This window comes from Pelophylax lessonae (genome assembly GCF_965119305.1).
Source record: "Pelophylax lessonae genome assembly, chromosome: 1".
In the NCBI taxonomy this organism is placed as follows: domain Eukaryota; kingdom Metazoa; phylum Chordata; class Amphibia; order Anura; family Ranidae; genus Pelophylax; species Pelophylax lessonae.
This window is the reverse complement of record NC_138768.1, coordinates 316,655,369-316,676,935: the sequence shown is the minus strand read 5'-3', so window position 1 is coordinate 316,676,935 and position 21,567 is coordinate 316,655,369. Positions and strand designations below refer to the sequence as shown.

The 21,567-nt window shown below is 45.2% G+C and overlaps 1 protein-coding gene across 3 annotated transcripts in view; it reads left to right on the top strand.

Annotated features, from left to right (window-relative positions):
* SLC12A6 (solute carrier family 12 member 6) overlaps positions 1 to 15,997 on the top strand; it is a 131,337-nt gene extending 115,340 nt beyond the window's left edge. For all 3 annotated transcript variants that reach the window (XM_082264507.1, XM_082264506.1, XM_082264508.1), the window contains 3 exons: positions 3,053 to 3,237; positions 3,333 to 3,466; positions 14,911 to 15,997. In XM_082264507.1, the coding sequence (XP_082120633.1) occupies positions 3,053 to 3,237; positions 3,333 to 3,466; positions 14,911 to 15,002 (411 nt within the window). In that variant the 3' untranslated portion in view covers positions 15,003 to 15,997. The remainder of the gene's footprint in view (positions 1 to 3,052; positions 3,238 to 3,332; positions 3,467 to 14,910) is intronic.
* The last annotated feature ends 5,570 nt before the right edge of the window (positions 15,998 to 21,567 follow it).

Here is a 21,567-nt window from a genome sequence, read left to right as displayed (position 1 = left end):
AGTGACCTGTTCTGGCAAGTCCAAAGTGGGTTTCTCCAGACCCACAGACAGCTCCTTCTGCATGAAGGTGCAACCTCACCCATGCCTGGGGTGGAGGGGTGTCTTCGTTGGGTTCCAGACCCGTGGACCTCCTTGGTGCAAGACAAGTGGGTGCATGAAGTGATAGTCCGGCTACAAGATTGAGTTTCGTTCTTACCCTCTGGAGAGGTTCTTTCCTTCCAATGTGCACCTGTCCCAGGACCACTTGCAAGCCCTCTTCGGGGCGGTGCAAGACCTGTTTCTTCAAGGGGTAATTGTTCCAGTTCAAACTCCAGAACATTTACAGGGGTTTTAGTCAAACCTGTTCACGGTTCTACTCAATTCTGGATCTCAAGGCTCTGAACTGCTTTGTGCGGGTACAGAAGTTCCGAATGGAGTCTATTCGCACAGTGGTGGCATCCTTGCATCAGGGGGATTTCCTTGCCTCTATCGACATCAAGGGCGCTTACTTACACATTCCAATATTTGTCACCAACGCTTCTTCCGCTTTGCCATGGGAGAGGAGCATTATCAGTTTGTGGCGTTACCCTTTGGTCTCGCCTCTGCTCCTCAGGTCTTCACAAAGGTGTTGACTCTGGTGCTGGCGTTGTTACGTCAGTGAAAGATCGCAGTGCTGGGCTACCTGGACGACCTTCTCTTGCGACCAGTCTCCTACTGCTGTGATGGATGATGTGGACATCACTATACGGACTCTGAGGGAGTTCGGCTGGCTTCTGAATTATTCGAAGTCTGCTATGGTTCCTTCCACAAAACTGGACTATCTGGGTCTGACTCTGGACTCTGCTCTAGCCAGTGTTCCTTCCTCTGGACAAACTCCAGAAGTTGCATGCTGCACTCATCTCTTGCTGTACAGCAGGTGGTCGTCCCTCCGGACTTGCATGAGGGTGCTGGGCCTGATGCTTTCTACCTTCAAGGCGGTCCCATTTGCACAGTTCTATATGAGGTCCCTGCAAAGGGAGATCTTGGCCAAATATACAAGTGTCCGAAGTCTCTGGACAATCAAATCCAGCTGAGCCGAAAAACAAAAGGATCTCTGATCTGGTGGCTTCGCTCTCCAGCTCTTCGCCAGGGTAAATATTTTCTCCCCCTGTATTGGACAGTGGTCACTATGGATGCCAGTCTGTCTGGGTGGGGAGGTGTCCTGGGTGGGCATTCCTTGGATATGATTCAGGCTATTTGGGTGTACCTGGCAGCTACGGAGTCTTTTGGGAAGTCAGACTCACTATTTTTGCTTACGGATGGGCCTCAAAAAGGACTATCCGCTTCTTCTGCAACCATTTCTAGATGGATCAGACAGACGGTGATTCAGGCCTATTAGATTAAGGGTCAGGTTCCTCCTTTCCCTGTGAAGGCGCACTATACGCAGGCGCTCAGTGCTTCTTGGGCCTTCCGTCATCAGGCGTCAGTAACACAGGTGTGCAAGGCAGCTACTTGGTCGTTGGTGCACACTAGGGATCGACCGATTATCAGCCGGGCCGATATATCGAGGGCCAATATGCACTTACCCCGATATATCGGTATCGGCCCCGGCACTGGCCAATATTGCCGATATTTTCGTGATGTCATTCTGCCTCCTTAGGCCGCCTCCCTTGCCTTGGACAGCCTCGTCTGGAGTCAGGACTAGTCTCGCAGGAGTGTATCACAGCCATACACCCTCCCACAGCAGCCTGGTGCCAGCCACCCTCCCTCCCACAGCAGCCTGGTGCCAGCCAGCCACCCTCCCTCCCACAGCAGCCTGGTGCCAGCCAGCCACCCGCACCCACAGGCCCTGTACCAGCCAGCCACAGGCCCTGTACCAGTCAGCCAGCCACCTACAGGCCCTGTACCAGTCAGCCAGCCACCCACAGGCCCTGTACCAGCCAGCCACCCACCACAGGGTGCCAGCGAGCCCAGCCACCCACCCACCACAGGGTGCCAGCCAGCTACAGGCACTGTACCAGCCAGCCACCCACAGCGCCTGTGCCAGCCACCCACCCACCACAGGGTGCCAGCCACCCACCACCACAGGGTGCCTGCCAGCCAGCCACCCACCACCACAGGGTGCCTGCCAGCCAGCCACCCACCACCACAGGGTGCCTGCCAGCCAGCCACCCACCACCACAGGGTGCCTGCCAGCCACCCACCACCACAGGGTGCCTGCCAGCCACCCACCACCACAGGGTGCCAGCCAGCCACCCACCACCACTGGGTGCCAGACACCCACCACAGGGTGCCAGCCAGCCAGCCACTCACCACAGGGTGCCAGCCAGCCATTAAGCATTAAACAAAAATTAACATGTTCAGTACCAGATTTGTGTCAAAAATTGTTTCTATTTTTGAAACTTTAAATGTACAAAATATCGGCCGATGACCAAAATATCGTATCGGTAACGAAAAACCGATATCGGTCGATCCCTAGTGCACACTTTCACAACATTTTTATCAAGTGGATGTGTTGGCATCTGTGGATGCCTCTTTTGGTTGCAAGGTTTTGCAGGCTGCTGTTTAGGGGGCTTGTTCCTTTTTTGGGGGTGTAATGTTTTTCAGGTGGGCTCTAGTTGTTTTGGTTGAGCTCCTGTTACTGGTTGGCTACGATTTAGCCTTGGGAATTTTTTTCTTGCTGTTCCAACCCCTCATGTTTGACACTGCTTAGGGACGTCCCAATGGTTAAGAAGACCAGAAGTTGTATCTGTCAATGAATAAAAGAGAAGATGGGATTATTGACTCACTGTATAAACCATTTCTCTGATGTTCATTGATGGACACAGCACCCACCCCTCTATGGAGTTTTATTACTTCTGACACTGCTTGTAACAAAACTGAGTACCTATAGCAGAGAGGGGGAGTATACCTCCAAAGACTGCCCATAGGCATAGTCGAGTTATTTTTCTGCCTAGTGTCCTACTCCTGTAGGGGGCAGTATAACTCAATGGTTAAGAAGATCGGGAGCTGTGTCTGTTAATGAACATCAGAGAAATGTATTTTACAGTAATTCAAAAATCCAATTTTTGCCCTGCTGTTTTTTTCTGCTTAGGCTCAGCTAGTGAAGGACAGAAACTCCATGCTGCGGCTGACTAGCGTTGGCTCTGATGAAGAGGAGGAGACAGATGCTGTTCCATCAAGAGTGCACATGACATGGACCAAGGATAAACATCAAGCCGTGCGTATAGCCCAAAGCAATGCAATGCCCAGCTTTCAGGATTTGCTCAGCATGCGCCCGTGAGTCTCTGCATACTAATGTTTACGAAATACTTGTCTATTGCTATCAACAGTAGCTTATTACTGTCTTTACTCATCTCTTTTCTATTCCTTAGGGATCAGTCTAATGTACGGCGTATGCACACAGCAGTGAAACTGAATGAGGTCATTGTCAATAAATCTCACGATGCTAAACTGGTACTTTTGAATATGCCTGGACCTCCACGTAACCCACAGGGTGATGAAAACTGTATCCTTTTACCCAGACAATTAGTGAACACAATAATTTGAGTGTTTGTGAAAAAGTTTATTTGTGCTATAGTTCCTCATTCTTTCTTGCCTGGCGAGGAACAGAGCTAGTCTTGTATTGTTGGGTTATACTGCCGCCTACAAGAGGATTGTACACTGGCAAAAAAAATGAAAAACAGTAGGCAAGCCCCAAGATCACTCCTCCTATTCGAAGCATATTCACAGTTCTGCTGGGAAAAGCCTAAAATTATTTTTTGTTACTATTTTTTTTTTTTCTTCCATCAAGATTCTTCCTTTCTTCAGCGCTGCTGAGAAAAAGTCTAAGCTTTTTTGCTAGCTTTTTTTCTCGATTTTTCATCAATTAAGATTCCTGCTTCATTGCTTCTGAGCTGTTTTCTATATGCAGCTATCTAGACCAGCCTTTCTTCAGCTTGACGTTAGAGTTCCATATGAGGATCCTGCTGTACTGGAGTTTGTGGGCTAACCTGGAATGTGCAGAGCTTCTGATGCAAGCTTTTTAGTATTCAATAAAATATCGAACTCGTCGGTGTGTGTAGGACATAATGTACTAAATGGCTCCAGTGTGAAGGGGAACAAGAATCAATTTCAAGCACCAGCATTGTAGATTACCTGACAACGTAGAGCAGGCGCAACTTTTTCTTTTCTTACCCTGGAATATAGCCTTTGGGCACTGGGGTGTGCATTTCGGGTCTTTCAAGACCTTTCCATACTGATAAGTTATTTCTGAAGCGCTTTCTTGGGTCTAAAGCCATTGTATTGACTCAGCACTTGACCACTCAACATTGTGAAAGCACCTTCCCCATGCTGCTTTGGTTTTTAAGAGCCGCATGGAATTCTAATCCTTGATCCACTCTTACAGCTTGCCTACAATGACCTTTAGCCACCTGAGCCTTTACCTGCTTCCAAGCAGTTGGGTTTGTGGGTACCTGGGGCTTTGCCTTATACTTTGAGCTAAATTGTCGTAACTTGGGGTGCAACATGTCTGTCTTATTCTAGACTTATAGGGAACAGTTGCTCTGAACCAGGTGGCTTCAGCTCACACGCCACTTACTGTTCTGGTGGTGCCCATTGCTTTTCTCCTGAGCTGCCTGACACTGATGGCATTGAATTTTGCCCTCTGCTAGAGTATAGGCAGTCTTCTTAGGTCTGTTGGTCATAGCCATTCCTCTGCTTTATCCAAAAAAGATTGTATTGCAGTCAAATAACAGTAGTGATTACTAATTTTGACCACAGAGGCCATAAGAGTGCTCCCCTTTCCATACATATTCTCTTTAGTCTCTCCTGAAGAGACTCTGATGCTGAGTCTTTTAAGTATTTGAAAGACATGCCTATCTCTAAGGCTGGCCCTTTTTTTCATCAGCCAGCAGACTGATACAAATAAATGGATTCCACCATCCACACAAGCAAGGTGGGTAAAGGAATCCATCTTGCTGTGCTATTGTATTCTGATAACGGGGACTCCTCCACTGTCAGAATACATTGATCAGCACTGCAGCCAATTGGTTGCAAGCGCTGATGGAAGCAAAATTTTATAACATTCTCGTACGAGAGAAGCCGATCATTAGAACGACTTCTCTCGAGCAAGAATGACCATAGATGATTGAAATTCAACCAGTCTAAGTCCCAGTTCTCTGTCATTAAAACTGAAAGAGACTGTTTTGGACCTTGTTGATGCAGTATGCACCACTCTAAATCTTGAAGAACAGCCTGTAGGCTCTACCAGTGTTGTTCCCAGTGTGGTTTCCTTTAGGACTCTTAAGACTGACAAAACTTTGGGTTGTACCCGCTGTTCATAGTCTTTCTTTGACATTATCCCTGCTTAACAAGACATCCACTATCCCAGTGGAGGACGCACCTGTCTTTAAGTACCCTGCGACAAGTGGTTGCAGGCCCTTTCTATAGCTCTGTTTTCCTTTGCAGGTCCTGCATATTAGCCTGTCTTGACTGTGACCTTAATCTGTCACTCAGGACAGAAGGGATTTCATCACTATGGCAGTCAATTCTCTGGACATGGAGCATTTGGAACTCATGCCTGTAACCTTTAGCTACAGTCTTCTGTGAAAATCTCCACATTGCCAGGCAGTGAGCACAGGGCCCAATAGAGGACGTTGGGCCCTTAGGCCACCCTCATGAAGTCTGTTTCTAATTTTTTGGTCAGAGACATTCACACCAGTGGCCTGCTGGAGGTCATTTTGTAGGGCTCTGGCAGAGCTCATCCTGTTCCTCTGAGCACAAAGGTGCAGATACCTGTCCTACTGAGGGGTAAGGACCTTCTACGGCCCTGTCCAGCTGTCCTAGAGTAACTGACTGTCTCCTGGAATCTCCTCCATGCTCTCAAACTGTGCTGGGAGACCCAGTAAACCTTCTGGCAATGGCATGTATTGATGTGTCATTCTGGAGGAGTTGGACTGCCTGTGCAACCTCTATAGGGTCCAGGTATTACCTCATGCTACCAGCAGTGACACTGACCCTAGGCAAATGCAAAACTTGTGACAGTCAGAATAAATGAATAGGAAAATAAAATATCAGTGGCCTCCACCTGTAAAACCATTACAGTTTTGGAGGTTGTCTCATTGTTGCCCATCTAGTGCACCTGTTGGTAATTTCATTAACACCAAAGCAGCTGAAACTGATTACCAAACCCCCTCTGCTACTTAACTGACCAGATCAATTTCCCAGGAGTTTAATTGACTTGATGATATATTCTGATTAAGAAAGTGTTTCTTTAATTTTTTTGAGCAGTGTATTAACCACATTCATTGAAGGCATACTTTGCTTTGTGAGAGCGAGAGAATCTATGAATCGAACCTTTGCATTCTTAAAGATCGGTTTTGACCAGTATTTGACCTTCAGCACCATTAAAGGTCAGGTTTCTGCACTTTGAATCTTTCAGAGGCTGCTGGCTTCTCATTCTTTGATCAAGACCGTTGTGCAGGGTGCTTCCCATGTGGCTCTCCGTTTGCTCCCCCATGACTGCCATGAAATTAGTTCTTTCAACACGTCAGAAATTGCCTTTGAATCTGTTGCGTATATTCCCCTTTCCACTCTTGCTCATAAGATTGTTTCTTGTGGCCATTCCCCCTGCAGGATGAGCTAGTGGTCTTAATCCTGTAAAAAAACCCTTCCTGGCCTTACAGACAGACAAGTGGTGTTGTGTCCTAGAACTTCCTATCTAAAGTAGTTTTGGCCTTTCGCCTCAACTAGGATATCATTTTTTTGTCCGTCGCCAGTTCCATCAGATCTCCCTGTATTGTTTGGATGCAATTTGTGCTTTGGGAGTTTATCTCTCAATCACTGCTTCCTTCCGGAAGATTAAAGGATAAGTTCACCTTTTCAGAGCATGTTACACCCATAATTCAGGTGTAATGCTTAACCTTCTAGATTTGTCATTCATTCGCAGCGATCTGTGAATGAGAGAACTACAAGCATAGTCAGTCATTGCAGCTGACGGCTTGAAGGACTGCAAAGGGAGCTGATGACCGCTCTCATAGTTCATTCACAAGCCCTACAGCTTGTAAACAGTCAGATCATATTGGAGGTGTGGGCTTAAAGCTGCAGGACTTGTCTGCAGGATCCTGACATTGCACCCCTGATTCACTGATCACGGGTGCAATACTCTCCAGGCTTTTGAGGGGAAAAATAAATGCACATTTGTTTCCCTGCAAAAATTTGTGCATTTATTATGTTTTCCCAAAAGGTGAACTTAGCCGCAAGTCCCTCTTTGCCATTCTGATGGTCCCCATGAGTGTGAACCAACTTAATGTTCCACCATATCTCAGAAGTTCAGACAGATGTTTGAAGCTTATGCTGTTCAAGATTGTATGGCACCCTTTGTTACAGAGGTACAATCTACTAGATCTGTAGGTAGCTCTGTCTCTTTGGCATCAGGCTGTATTTTCTCAGATTTGCAAGACTGCCTTCTGGTCTTCTGTTTTACAAGTTCTATATGTTTTTTTGCCAGGTGGATGTTCAGGTTTATTCTGATGCAAGCTTCAGGTGTAAGGTCCTTCAGGCTGCTGTTTAATCTACAGGCAGTCCCCAGTTCTGGCGTATCTTGTGGACCTGTTAACATTGTGTTCGCTGTTGGCCATACCATAGTTGTACAAGACTTACTGTGTCCCTTAATGGACAAGAAAGAAAATAGGATTTTTGTACTTGCCATAAGGTAAATTTCTTGGATATAGGAAATACAACCCCAATTCTAAAAAAGTTGGGTTGCTGGGTAAAATCGACATACAAATTGAATGCAATTACTTGAAAATCTCATAAACCCATATTTTTTTCACAATAGAAAACATATCAAGGATCCTGTGGGTCTGGTATGGATTTTAAGGGGAACCCCATGCCAAAATAAAAAAAACGGGGCCCCCTCCCCCAAAATCCATACCAGACCCTTTCCGGGTATGCAGTCTGGCAGGTCAGGAAAGGGGGGGAGGAGCCAGGGCTCTCCGGAACCATACCAGGCCACTTGCAGAAAAACAAGGGTGATATGTGCGCTGTCACTTGAGTATCCAAATGAGAGGAATTCCTATGGTGTATTGCAGATAATAAAATCCTTCTATAACTATGAGATTAGGATCCAATCCTACACCACCAATAGCCAACTCTAGTATTTTCACCAAATACCAATGAAGAGATAAAATAAGATGAGTCGGCGCTAGTGGGAGAAATCTCAAAGAGCTCTAAATGAGCTGCACATATATCATAAACCCCAGTAAAACATCTAAAATAAGGGATAAGAGCAGTCACAATAAAATATCCATAGTAGATCTGGGGCTAGTACATCCAAAGATTCCCCAAATAATTACAAGTAGAATATATAAAACTGTTGTATCAAGCAATCCGAATCCTAAAACCAGATATATGTCTGTCTTTTGATCAAAAGGGTTAAAAACCAGACAATCTAAAAGAACAGCCGAATCTAAATCCTAAAACCAAATATGTGTCTGTCTTCAATCCAAAGGTTAAAAGCAAAAAATCTTAAAAAAACTGCCGGGTAATCGCATCATGCGATTCGAAACGCAGGATCAAAGGTTTTCTATAAATACTAATCCAATGGTCTTATACTCATAGACATCTAAAATAAATATAAATCAATAATGACTGATGTGACGAACAATAATTAAGAATGAACTATTAATCCATATATAAAGTGCACATAAATGTGAAAATCCGTGATAACAATATAAATCGATGTAACTCTAAATAAATAGGTAGACAATTCTATAGGTCAATCACGTTGCTCGCACATCGCCTGAACCTGGGAAGAAAAAAAAAAAGAGCTCCACTCCCGAGGACGGCTGGCTGCAGAATGCCTCTTTCGCCATTTGACAGTTCCTATATAGGTAGGGGCAGGGCCACCTGGTGATGTCACCTAGTGGCCCTGCCCCCTTGTGGCATCAACGAACAAGTATGCACCAGTTGGTGAGGGGGGCAGTTCAATCAGATGACATTGCCAGGTGGCGCCGCGCTTGCCTATGTAAGAACTGTCGAACGTCGAAGTAGGCATTTAGGGTACACAGTTTTTTTTATTATTTTTTTTAAGTATTTGTCGAAAACTGTCTTTTTTTCTTACTTTTTGACACTTTTTCTTGGTGAATAGGTAGGGGTGATACTCATTCACATGGGGGGGGGGGCGAGATCTGGGGGCCCCCTTGTGAAAGGGGGCTCATAAATTCCTATAAGCCCCCCGTCTGCAGACCTCCATAACCACCGGCCACGGTTGTGGGCATGAGGCCTTGTCCCCATCAACATACGGACAAGGTGCTTTAGGGTGGGGGCCCCAAAGCGCCCCCCCCCCCCCCATTTTGAGAGCATGTTGTCTGGTATGGTTCAGGAGAGGGGGGGCACGCTGTTTTTTTTTTTTTTTTTTCATACTTTTTAATTGTCGGCTTGCTTTTTTTTTTTTAAAGTCCGCTGTTTGCGGGGAAGCCACTGACAGCTGATGAGTCACCTGTTGTAAAAGGATGCAGTAGCCAGCTTCCCAGCCCACTGCTTCACAACCAACATTGTCAAAAAACAGCCTGGGGGTCACCGACCCAGGCTGTTTTTTTTTTCTTTTGGCTAATCCCGGTCTGCTCCTTGGCACCCAGCTCAATGCAGTAAATTACAGCATTAAATAATGCGATAATGAACGCCTATGAAGGATGCAGGACAGGGTTCACTGTTGCAGCTTGTTTTGCCACCACGCCTCCAAAAAGCTGGTCTGCCACATCTGGTTACTCCACCATGTCCTCCTCCTCCTGATCCTCCATGTCCTCTTCTGATCAATTGTCCTCTGAAGCAGCAGTGCTCCCTCAAGGGCCTACGCAAGCAGTCAGGCTAAAAGATGCCACGCCCTGCTTCAGTTGGTCTGTCTAGGGGATAGGAGTCACACCGAGGCAGAGATTCTGCCAGCTCTGCAGGTGCGGGCTCAGAGATGGTTGACGCCACGACCGCTTGAGCCAGGATTGGCTGTATGCGACAATGGCACCAACCTTCTCTCCGCTCTCCATCAGGGACACTTGACACATGTTCCATGCTTGCCACATGTCCTGAATCTGGTGGTGCAGCATTTCTAGACCAGATACCCGGGCTTCCAAGATCTCCTGAGGCAGGCCAGAAAAGTCTATGGCCATTTCCGGCATTCATACAATGCCAGTGCTCGCTTATCTGACATTCAACCTGCCCACCAACTACCTCATTTGTGACATGCCCACCAGGTGGAACTCAACATTGGCAGTGCTGCAGTGGCTGCACACGTAGCAGAGGGCCATCAATGAGTACCTGTGTGAGTATGGCACGAGGACAGGGTCAGGGGAGCTTGCCTTTTTTTCGCCACGCCAGTGGCTTTTGATAAAGGATGCATGCATCGTCCTGTCACCATTTGAGGATGCCACACGGACAGTGAGCTGGGACGATGCATGCATCAGTTACACTATCCCTCTAGTCTAGGAGGATTGCAGCAGCATGGATGTAGAGGATAGCATACAGCAGTCTTCAAGGTATTGTTGTCATTCCCCAGAAACCCCAGGAGTTGTACGTGGTTGGGGAGAGGTTGCTCCTGCTGACAATGTCATCCTTAGTGATCCAGAGGACTCAGAAGCTCATGCCTCCTCCAACTTACGCTGCATGGGCTCCCTGATTCTGCAAAGCCTGCGAAAGGACCCGAGGATTCGTGCTAATTACTGGTTGGCAACCCTCCTTGATCCACGTACAAGGGTAAAGTTGCAGAGCTCATCCTGCCTTCACAGAGGGAGCAGAGTATGAAACATCTTGAGGAGGCCTTGAAAAAAAATTTGTGTACCACCTTTCCAGACACTGGGAGGGTAACATTCTCTGGAAGGTTTTCTGAGGCATTGTTCAGCCAAAGGAGGATCGGTGAAGAAGGCGGCTGCCTGACCGATTCCTTTAAACAATTCTTTAGTCCTCAGCAGCACCCAGGGCTGTTAGGTTTAAACAACCATCATCAGCGTCTCCGTCATATGGTACATGATTATCTAGGCACAAGAGCAGACTTGGAAACCTTTCCAGCTGAGCATCCACTGGGTTATTGGGTCTTGAGGATGGACCACTGGCCAGAACTTGCTCAATATGCAATAGAGGTTTGTCCTGCTTCTAGCCTGTCCTGCTTCTAGCGTGCTTTCCAAAATGACGTTTAGTGCTGCTGGAGGTTTTGTGACAGACAAGAGTCTGTTGACCAGCTGACTTTTATCTAAATGAATCGGTCCTTGATCAACAACAGCTATCAAGCCCCTTATGCTGATGTAACTGAATTTGCTAGGGGTCTGCCATCCCTTGAAGACTGCGTATGCTGCCTATCCTTTTCCTTAACAATGTTTTTGGTTTAGGTCACTACCAACCCCCAAGGCCCAATGTTTCTGCACTTGTATGACAGGTGCATACAATTTAAATTTCGTATGTAATTTAAACAGCAGGCCCTGTCCCTGTACCCTGTGCCCAGTAAGAGTAACTGTGAGGGAATACCGTGTTCAGGCACCACCAACACCAAAGGCCCAATTTCAGTTTCAGTTCCTGCGGATACTAACCTTCCAAGGCCCAACTTTTCTGCACCTATATGACAAGTACATGCGTTTTGAAATTTGTATGTATATTTGATATGACATTTTTCCTTTAGAAATGTCAGTATTGCTGCAGCAGGCTAAATAAATCGTAGAGATGCACTACTTTACAGGTACATTCAGGGGACCCCCCAGGCACGATATTTGAAGGAATTTTTTCATTTCTATAGTTTCACTTTAAGCCTCATTAAAATCAGTAAATCACTGCTCCTTTAAAAACAATCATTTTTAAAAACGTTTTTTGCATTGCTAGATGTTCCCCAGGTTAGTATCCGGACCCCCTTACACTTTAGTTGGGCAATAACTTGCATTTAAGCCCTCAAAATGAGGCAGTTTGATTTTTGACGTTTGAGTCCCATAGACTTCGATGGAGTTAGTTTGTTCGAACAAACTTTTCCTTTGTTCATGGTGTTCTGGTGTGAACCGAACCAGGGGGTGTATTCGGCTCATCACTAGTCTCCAGTCTGGCACCTCCGAGGTGGATCTGTTGGCATCCCGACTCAATGGAAAGGTACTGAGGATTGTGGCAAGGTCACGGAATCCTCTGGCGGGGGGCCGTGGGTCCAATATCGTCTGATCTATGCCTTCTCTCCTCTTAAGCTTCTGCCGAGGCTCTTGTGCAGAATCGAGGCCGAGGGGATTCCGGTTATTCTAGTGGCCCGGGACTGGCTTCGCTGGTCTTGGTACACTGACCTGGTGCGCCTGGACGCCGACGTTCCATAGAGACTGCCTCTCAGGGAGGATCTCTTGTTCCAAGGGCCAATCTTCATCTTGGTTTACAGTCGCTGGCTTTGACAGCCTGTCTGTTGCAAGCCAGGTGCTGAAAGATAGAGGTTTGCCTAGGTCAGTGATTCCAGCACTGCTGAAAGCTAGGAAGTATACCTCTAGGAAGATCTACCATCGTATGTGGAAAGCGTACATTTCATGGTGTGGGTCGATTGCTGTTCACCCTTGTTCTTTTTCAGTGGGTCAGATTTTGACCTTCCTTCATCGGGGTGTTGAGCAGAAATTGGCCTTGAGTACCATCAAGGGCCATTAAAACGAACGCTTCCTTTTAATGCAATTTATTCCAGCATGACAGCAGTGTGCAACATGGTAAAATGCTAATGCATTTCGGCCGTAGCTTTACTCATAGCAGGTGTCGGCCTTGTCAGTCTTCTTTCAGTGACCCCTGGCCACACACTCTCTGGTGCGTACCTTTTGTTCAAGGGGTCCAACATCTGACTCCACCAGTGCGGTCTCACTTACCGCCGTGGGATCTGATCTCTGAACTTGGTGCTTTCAGTTCTCCAGAAACCTCCCTATGAAAATATTCAGGAGATTCCCCTGCTTGCGCTGTCCCAGAAGGTGGCGTTTTTGGTGGCTATCACCTCTGCTTGCAGGGTATCTGAAACTGGTGGCGCTATCTTGTCGTACCCCTTACTTGGTGGTCCACAAAGATAAGATGGTTCTTCACCCTTGTCCATCGTTCCTTCCTAAGGTCATCTCTTATTTCCATTTGAATAAAGACATTATGTTGCATTCCCTGTGTCCAAGGGCCCTAGCCTCCTAAGGAATTTACGTTGCATACCCTGGATGTGGTTCTTTTCCGAGGTCAGACTCACTGTTTGTAATCACGGATGAGCCAAGAAAAGGGCTGTCTGCTTCTTCTGTGACCATTTCCAGATGGATCAGACAGACAGTAATTCAGACCTATTCAATCAGGGGTCAGTTTCCTCCTTTCCTTGTGACAGCGCACTCAACTCGGACGCTTAGTGCTTCTTGGGCCTTCCGTCATCAGGCGCCAGTGGCGCAGGTTTGCAAGGTAACCACTTGGTCATCGGTGCACACTTTCATTAAATTCTATATAGTGGATGTGCTTGCATCTGCAGATGCTTCCTTTGGCCGCAAAGATTTGCAGGCTATGTACAGGGTCTGTTCCCTCTTTGGGGGTGTATTGTGCAAGTGGGCTCCAGTTGATTTTTTTGTTGAGCTCCTGTTTACCTGGTTGGCTATTGTGTTAGGCTTGGTATTTTTTTTTTTTTTTGTACCACCCCTCATGTTTGGCACTGCTTGGGGATGTCCTAATGATTCAGAATCCTGTAGAGCTGTGTCCGTCAATAAACGAAAGAGAAAATTAAATTTTTGACTTACTGTAAAATCCATTTCTCTGAGTTCGTTGACGGACACAACTCCCACCCCTATATGGATTTGTATTACTCCTGACACTGCTTGTTACAAAACTGAAGACCTATAGCAGAGAGAGGGAGTATACCACCTAGGACTGCCCATAGGCATAGCCAAGTTATTTTTTCTGCCTAGTGTCCTACTCCTGTAGGGGGCAATATAACCCATCGGTTCAGAATCCTTGAGAGCTGTGTCCATCAATGAACTCCGAGTAATGGACTTTTACGGTAAGTCAGAATTCCCTTTTTTTTTTTTATCTTCATGCATTCTATGCATGAAGGTAAAAAACATTCTGTGTGCAGCAGCCCCCACCCCTCCCCTCCCCTCCAAACTTACCTAAGGCTCATCTCGATCCAGCTATGTTGCACAAGAGAACCTCGGCTGTCTGGGACTCTCTCTCCTCCTGGGCTGAGACCGCAGCGGACGCCATTGGTGCCCGCTGCTGTCAATCAAAGTCAGTGAGCCAATGAAGAGAGCGAGAGAGAGGGGGCGGGGTTGAGCCGTGGCTCTGTGTCTGAATGGACACGCAGTGCAGCGGCTCGGCTTGAGTGCCCCCATAGCAAGCTGCTTGCCATGAGGGCACTCGGCAGGAGAGGCCAGGAACGCTGGCGAGGGACGCAAGAAGAGGAGGATAGGGGGTACTCTGTGCAAAACCAACTGCACAGAGTAGGTAAGTATGACATGTTTATTATTTAAAAAAAGCTTAAAGTGATTCTGAAGGCTTGAGTTTTTTTTTTTTTTTACAATAAATCCTGGAAGCTGATTGGTTTCTATATAGGGCTGCACCAGATTTTACACTCTCTAGTTTTATTAAATGGACCCCATGATGTTTAGTATGTGGCAGAATGCTGAATAATTTTAGTTTTTAGGAAAACAAGCAAGAAGACCCTCTACCATTAGTTTAAGATTGGCATTTGTATTATTTTTCATTTCAATAAAAATTGGGGATCAACCAGCAATGTGTTATGGCATTTGTATTATTTTTCATTTCAATAAAAATTGGGGATCAACCAGCAATGTGTAATTCTGTCTTCAGTGTCTGCATGAAGTATGTATATCTATGTAGTCTAATAAAATCAGATGTATTCTGTCTTTGTCACCTAATGCATTTATTTTACGAAGAATGTTTCCATCGATCACTTTTGACATGTAGTGTTTCTGGTGTACTTTTTGTTTTAGTCCTTAATATGCTTTGTAGATATGGAGTTTCTTGAAGTCTTGACTGAAGGCTTGGAACGCGTACTTTTAGTAAGAGGCGGTGGAACGGAAGTCATCACTATATACTCTTAAGCTGACGTCTATGTTCTGCTTCACTCAGAGTTGAAGAAACCAAGAATGTGTTCAAAGAGGCCAAAAGAAAATGCATTACTGAAACTAGAACACACCAACCATTTATCCAATTCAATCTAAGCGAACAATAGGGAAGCTAATGTTCCTACAAAATGTCAAATCCTTTTTACCATTAATAATGCCGAAATGTTCATGTTTGTGATTCAAGAGCACTATGGTAACAAAAGGGATGGACAGAACAGTGTTTTCTTGCCCTGAACAGGGAGACCTCTATGCACCAGCAGGTATCAAATGCCTGTTGAATATCAGTAAACAGCCCTCTTTCAAGGGATAAAGTATCTGTTCCACTTATTAGGAGCAGTCTGTGTTCATGAAGCTTTGGCCAGAGCACAGAGATTCATTTACTAAAGGGTATATTGCTTTAGCACGCCTTAATAACTCCTGACTTGGCTGGGAGCATGCTAACTCGTACTACCCACCACCTTTTCTCAAAGCTGAGCATCAAAAGTCATGCGTACTTGTATTGTGGAAATGTTACATTTCTTTAAAAAAAAAAAAAACAATTTGTCACTTTTTTAATTTTGATGCTGTAAAAGCGGAAGTATTACCTCTGATATCAAGAGGACTTGGCAGTTAAAAGGAAACACTTTTTGCGGAGATGAAATAGTTCAGTGGCTTTATATGTATTGTATTTTTTTTTTTTATTTAAATGGGAAAGTGGCATCGGCAAGTTTTAATTTATTGCTCTGACCAGCATTCCATGTGTTTAAATCTCTGTAATTGTTGTTTTAAAAGTGTGAATCATTATTGTACCAGTAGAAGCAGGTGCCATTATAGAGTCATAGATACACGTGAATAGACCAGCCTTTCTCCCTCTCACCCCAGTCCCTAGAACTACAAATGTATCTACAACAGTTGTCATTGTTTGTGTCAGCATTTTTGTTATTTTGTTGGGGGGTGAGTTATTCTAAACAATAAAATGTTTTATATAAAAAGGTGTTTGTCATATTAAAGCACTACACTGAATTTGAGCACCACAAACCAAAGGCATTATTTAATTAACCACTTGACACCTGGAAGATTTACCCCTCTTTATGACACGGACATTTTTTGCAATAAGGCATTATTTTAACTGGCAATTGCGCGGTTGTGCGACGCTGTAAACAAACTAAATGTATGTTCTTTTTTTCCCCCACAAATAGAGCTTTCTTTTGGTGGTATTTGATCACCACTGTGTCTATTTTTTGCACAATAAGAAAAAAAAGATTGACAATTTTGAAAAAAAAAAATGTTTTTTTTCTTTCAGCTATAAAACATATCGAATAAAAAAAAGATTAAAAATCGAATTTCTTGATAAATTTAGGCCAATATGTACTCTGACACATTTATTTGGTAAAAAAAAAGCCCAATAGGGATATATTGATTAGTTTGCGCAAAAGTTATAGCGTCTACAAACTATGGGATACGTACTGGAAATTTTTTTTATTTCTTTTACTATTAATGGCGGCGATCAGTGACTTCTAGCGGGACTGCGATATTGCCACAGACATTCGGACACTGACACTCTTTCGTTCACTGACGGACACAGCTCCATATCTTCTTAGACCCTTGGGCTTATACTGCGCTCTCTACAGGAGTAGAACTACTAGGCGGAAATAATTTTGGGTATACCCCTGGGGCAGTCCCAGGGGGTATACTCCCACTTCCTGTTCTAGGATTTCAGTTTTTTCTGCTTAGTCAGGAGTAAGGACCTGGTTCCCTGCTGGGATTTGCGGTCCTGCCATTTTTTCCTTTTTAAATGGAATTTTTCTTCTTTTATTATTTTCTGTTCCTGTGAGAACATACTAAGGGGTTCTAATGCAAATAATGTAAAGGGACACACATACTTTATAATTATTTTTATCACTATTAATATTCACTACTTTGGAACATACCAAGGGGTTCTAATGTTCTAATGTAAATAATGTAAAGGGACACATATTTTAAAATCATTTTTATCACTAATAATATTCACTGGTTATTGATACCCATTTTGAGTGAACCAATTATAGATTAAATTAAGTACTATATAATGATATAAAGTTCTTAGTGTATTATAATATGTTTAACAAGTATATATGTTAATGATGTAAAATTATTACTGATGGGAAAGAGTGATATAATAACTAGAAATGTAATGACAATTGGTTATGTTCCATACGGAAGTAATTGATTGATCCTCATATATACACTATGGCACATTAGTATTAAGAAAGAGACAAGAAAATGGCTTTGGGATGAATCTAATTCAATTTAAATTAATGGCTTTCGGCCGGTCCATGTCCTAATCTTTTGGGAAATGAAATTTGCATAAAGTCATTCGCATATAGTCAAAATAAACAATGGGAGTAATATGTGCACAGAGATAAGATTACGGACACAATGAATTGCTTCCGGTGTGCATAAATTAATGAGGCGGGATGAAAGGCGGGCTGAACCCAATCCTTCCGCATAAAACCAAGTTGACACGCAGCGCACGTACCACTTCCGAAGACGTCACATCTCTGACGAAACGCGTCAAGTTGGTACGCACGCTGCCTCGCTCTGAGCTATCGCTGGACCGCACGCCGCTACACCACTTCCGGGTACGGCGCAAACAGCGGAACCTTAACAGCGTCCTGTTACATCGTGCCGCGAGGCACTACGGAAGCTCAGCAGCGGTAAATCTACCTACCATTGACCCTCCAACGGGTACCTTAATTTTGCTGTGACCATTCACGGTTTTTTTTCCTTGCGATATTTGCACAAGTGTTTTTGGAGTTTTTTACCACAGTGTTTATGGACTTTTACTGGATGTTTTTTATATGAAGAATGTGTTTTTAAAACATGTGTTCGAGTGAAAATAAAGGTCGTTACCTTTCTACACTATGAGGAGCATTTCTTTTTCTTGTTTATCCCGAGTGAATATGGGCGAAACACAGAACCGGATTATCTGAAATCAGGAGAAACACACAAGCGCATATAGATTCTTTTTGGCGTACGCCATAAGAATCCACCACATCTGGTAAGTGGGATACCTTACCTTCGAGCACTGGAGGGTGATACAGAGGGTCACAGGAGTCACCACCATTTGAAAATTGCACAAAAGAGACTTTTTATCCAGCACTTTGCACTTTAGTCACGTTAAATGGACTGTCACCATTCAATACAATCAATCCATATATGTATATGTTTTTTTGCACCTTTCTGATATTGTTATTGCATTTTATCTTGTATGGGTAATATTGCAGTGATCCACACCTATCTATTTATTTATTTATTCACCATATCGCACACTGCTGATAAAAACCCATATTAAGAGCTGTTCATTAGTTAGAACAAAGGGTAGCGCAGTAAGTTCTCTCTTTTCACAATTTTAGATCACTAATTTTTAGTGCACCTGATTACATTGCAGCTTCCCACAGACACTATTTTGCACTTTTTGGCGCGAGTATTACCATTTCTATTACAATCAACTGCTGGACTGGGCAACACACTGGATATTCTAGATCCTTATGGTCTTCCCAGTCTGGCCAGCGAGCGCGACTCAACTATCAGCTCCACGCTAGGTTGGCCGCGACCTCGCCCCACTGGAAGGAGGCTGGCCGGTGAGTGAAAGACCTCGCGAGGACGCATAGCCCTAGTCATGGCCAGAGTTGCACCGTATTTCTGACCTGCAGCACCCCCATTTCAAGATGGCGCGGTGGACTGCCAGGAATGGTGCCCGCTGGGTTCCCAGGTGTGGTGAGTAGTGTCCCCCCTCTGTATGGGATGTTGTGGTATATGGGGTGTCATTGGTGATGAGCTGGAGGGAGGCAGGAGCGTGCCGGCAGCGGTTCATTTTCAATGCTCCTGCGGTGAATGGCTGTGAGGGCCCTCCCTGGAGGACTAAAAGTACCTGTAGGGCCAGTCTGGGTCCTGGGTGCCATGCTGCGCAGCCATTTTGTTGAGGATGTCTGTATACAGCCTCGGCGGCCATGGTTGTGTAGTCCATGTTTTTGGCGTTTCCCATTGAAGCCTGTGGAGTGGTCACACAGCGATGGGCCTCTAGTGGCAGTGACAGCGCTTCCTCTTCCTCTCTGATCGCAGCATGGCAAGCAGCTTTGCTCTCGGTATCCAGCTCTGAATAGGTGGTGGTGAGTCCCTGCGGGTATACAGCTCCTTCTTCTGCTATAGCAGCGCCTCTGGTGCGCTGGGTCTTGCAGTACCAAAGCGGTAGGGGTGTAAGGGTTTTTTTTTTTTTTGTATAAAATTTTTTTTTTTCCCTTGCATCTTAAGGGCGGCCTCCAAATTAACCATGGAGACCCTGGAGGAGGTATCACCACCAGACCCACTCTCAGAAGCTGCGGGACCCTCTGGGTCTCAGTCTGCCCTGGCAGCCATGACAGCGGTCCTGCAGTCACTTATGTCAAAAGTTTTTATGGCCCTGCAAAAGCAGCCCGGGAAGAAGTGCCCCCCCCCCTACACCTGTATCCTCTGCCTCCTCAGAGTCTGAGGTGGATTTGGCCGCTGCGGATGCGAGTCAACCCACTGGGTCTGTGTCCATGCACCCTGAGTGCTCTGAGTGGTCTTATGGGAGGTAAGAGTACTCTGCTTCCACAGATTGATAAGAGAAAGGAGCCTCGTCATAAATGGGGTCCTTTTTTCTCGGCTCACAAGCGGGTCTTTCGTCCAGCAGGCTCGCAGGACAAGGGATCGAGATCCACCCATACCTTCGCGGGAGGCTCCAAGAGACCCTGGGTCAGTAAGTCAAAAGCCAGTTCCACAGACAAGCCTTCCTCTGCCTGAAGGAGCGCCCTCACCTGTATTTGGGGTGGGGGGGACAACTTTGCTTCTTTACGGACCCGTGGACCTCGCTCATTCAAGACAAATGGGTCCACAAATTTTCGGTTACAAGATCGAGTTTCATTCCTTGCCTCCAGCAAGGTCTTCCCTTCCAACTTGCGCCTGTCCCTAGATCGGCTGCAAAGTCTTTACAGGGTGGTGCAGGATCTTTTAACACAGGGAGTGATTGTACCGGTTCCAGAGTCGGCACGTTTTCAGGGTTTTTATTCAAATCTGTTTACTGTTACCAGGAAGGAGGGCAAGGTCTGTCCGATCTTGGACCTCAATGCTCTAAACTGGTTTGTGCGGGTTCAGAAATTTTGGATGGAGTCCATCCAAAAGGTAGTGGCATTCCTTCATCAAGGGATTTTCTGGCCTCTATCGATATCAAGGACGCTTAACTTCATATCCCAATATGTCAGGCATCAGCTTTTCCTTCGCTTTGCCGTGGGAGAGGAACATTATCGATTTGTGGCGTTACCTCTTCATCTCGCCTCAGCTCCGTGGGTGTTCACAAAAATGTTGGCCCCAGTGTTGGCCTTGCTCAGGCAGAAGGGGATTGCGGTACTGGGGTACTTGGATGACCTTCTTCTGCGAGCAGTCTTCGTCGGCTCTGGAGGTCGATCTGGATATCACTGTGCAAACTCTGCAGGAGTTCGGCTGGACGCTGAATTTTCAGAAATCAGATCTGACTCCATCCACCAAACTGGACTTCCTGGGCCTGAATCTGGATTCAGGCGCAGCCCAGGTGTTTCTGCCAGAGGTGAAACTGCTGAAGTTGCAGGATGTGATTTGGCTCCTGTTGTCCAACCGTTGGTCATCTCTCAGGACTTGCATGCAAGTGCTGGGTTTGGTGGTCTCCACCTTCGAGGTGGTTCCGTTTGCTCAGTTTCATACCAGGCCTCTGCAGAAAGAAGTTCTTGCCAAGGCATACCCAAAATTAAGACAAAATCCATTTTTTTTGGGAAACAGTGCCGCTAAAAATAGGCATGGTCATGCTGTGTTATATGGTCTGCAAGCGGTTAATCCAAAATTGCAAACTCCCCCATCCAATCATGCTTTATTTTGCTGAGAAAAACACCCCCTAGCATTTCTGGCTGTGGCCATCTTGAGTAAGGGCAGATTGATACATGGGAATTACTTCCTGGAATCCATCTGCTCTTACCTCAGGCATGCAGACAGGAGGGTGTGCTTAGCTGAGAAAACCCCTTTTTCCCCTCCTGGAGACTCCTGGGATGTATTCCATTATTTGCCTAAACCCAAAAACCAGGAAGTAACTAAAGAAATGTAAAAAAAAACCTCAAAATGTAAAACAAGTAAATAAATGCTTACCTGTCTATTTACTAATACTAGCAGTATGAGGATTAAAAATAGTAAATATTGATTGAGAGAGTAAAGTTCCACTTTAATAAAACTTTATAGTGAAGCATGTACTGCAAAGTTCTATTCATGAAATTAAGTAAAACAAAATCGCAGCAAAAAAAAAAAAGCAATAGACCAATCCAAATGTGATATACTCTATATTTAATGTTTATTAGCAGACTCAAGTTCAGCTTGAAAAGATGCATGAAGGATGCCATTACTATTGTCGCGATACGTTAACTTTAATGCTTTTAAAAAAAAAAAAAAAAAAGGGATGGGGGCACAAAGCTTCCCCAGTGATGACAATTTTGGTAAATTCTAGACTTGAATTTCTGACTATATACAGGCCCCATTCACACCT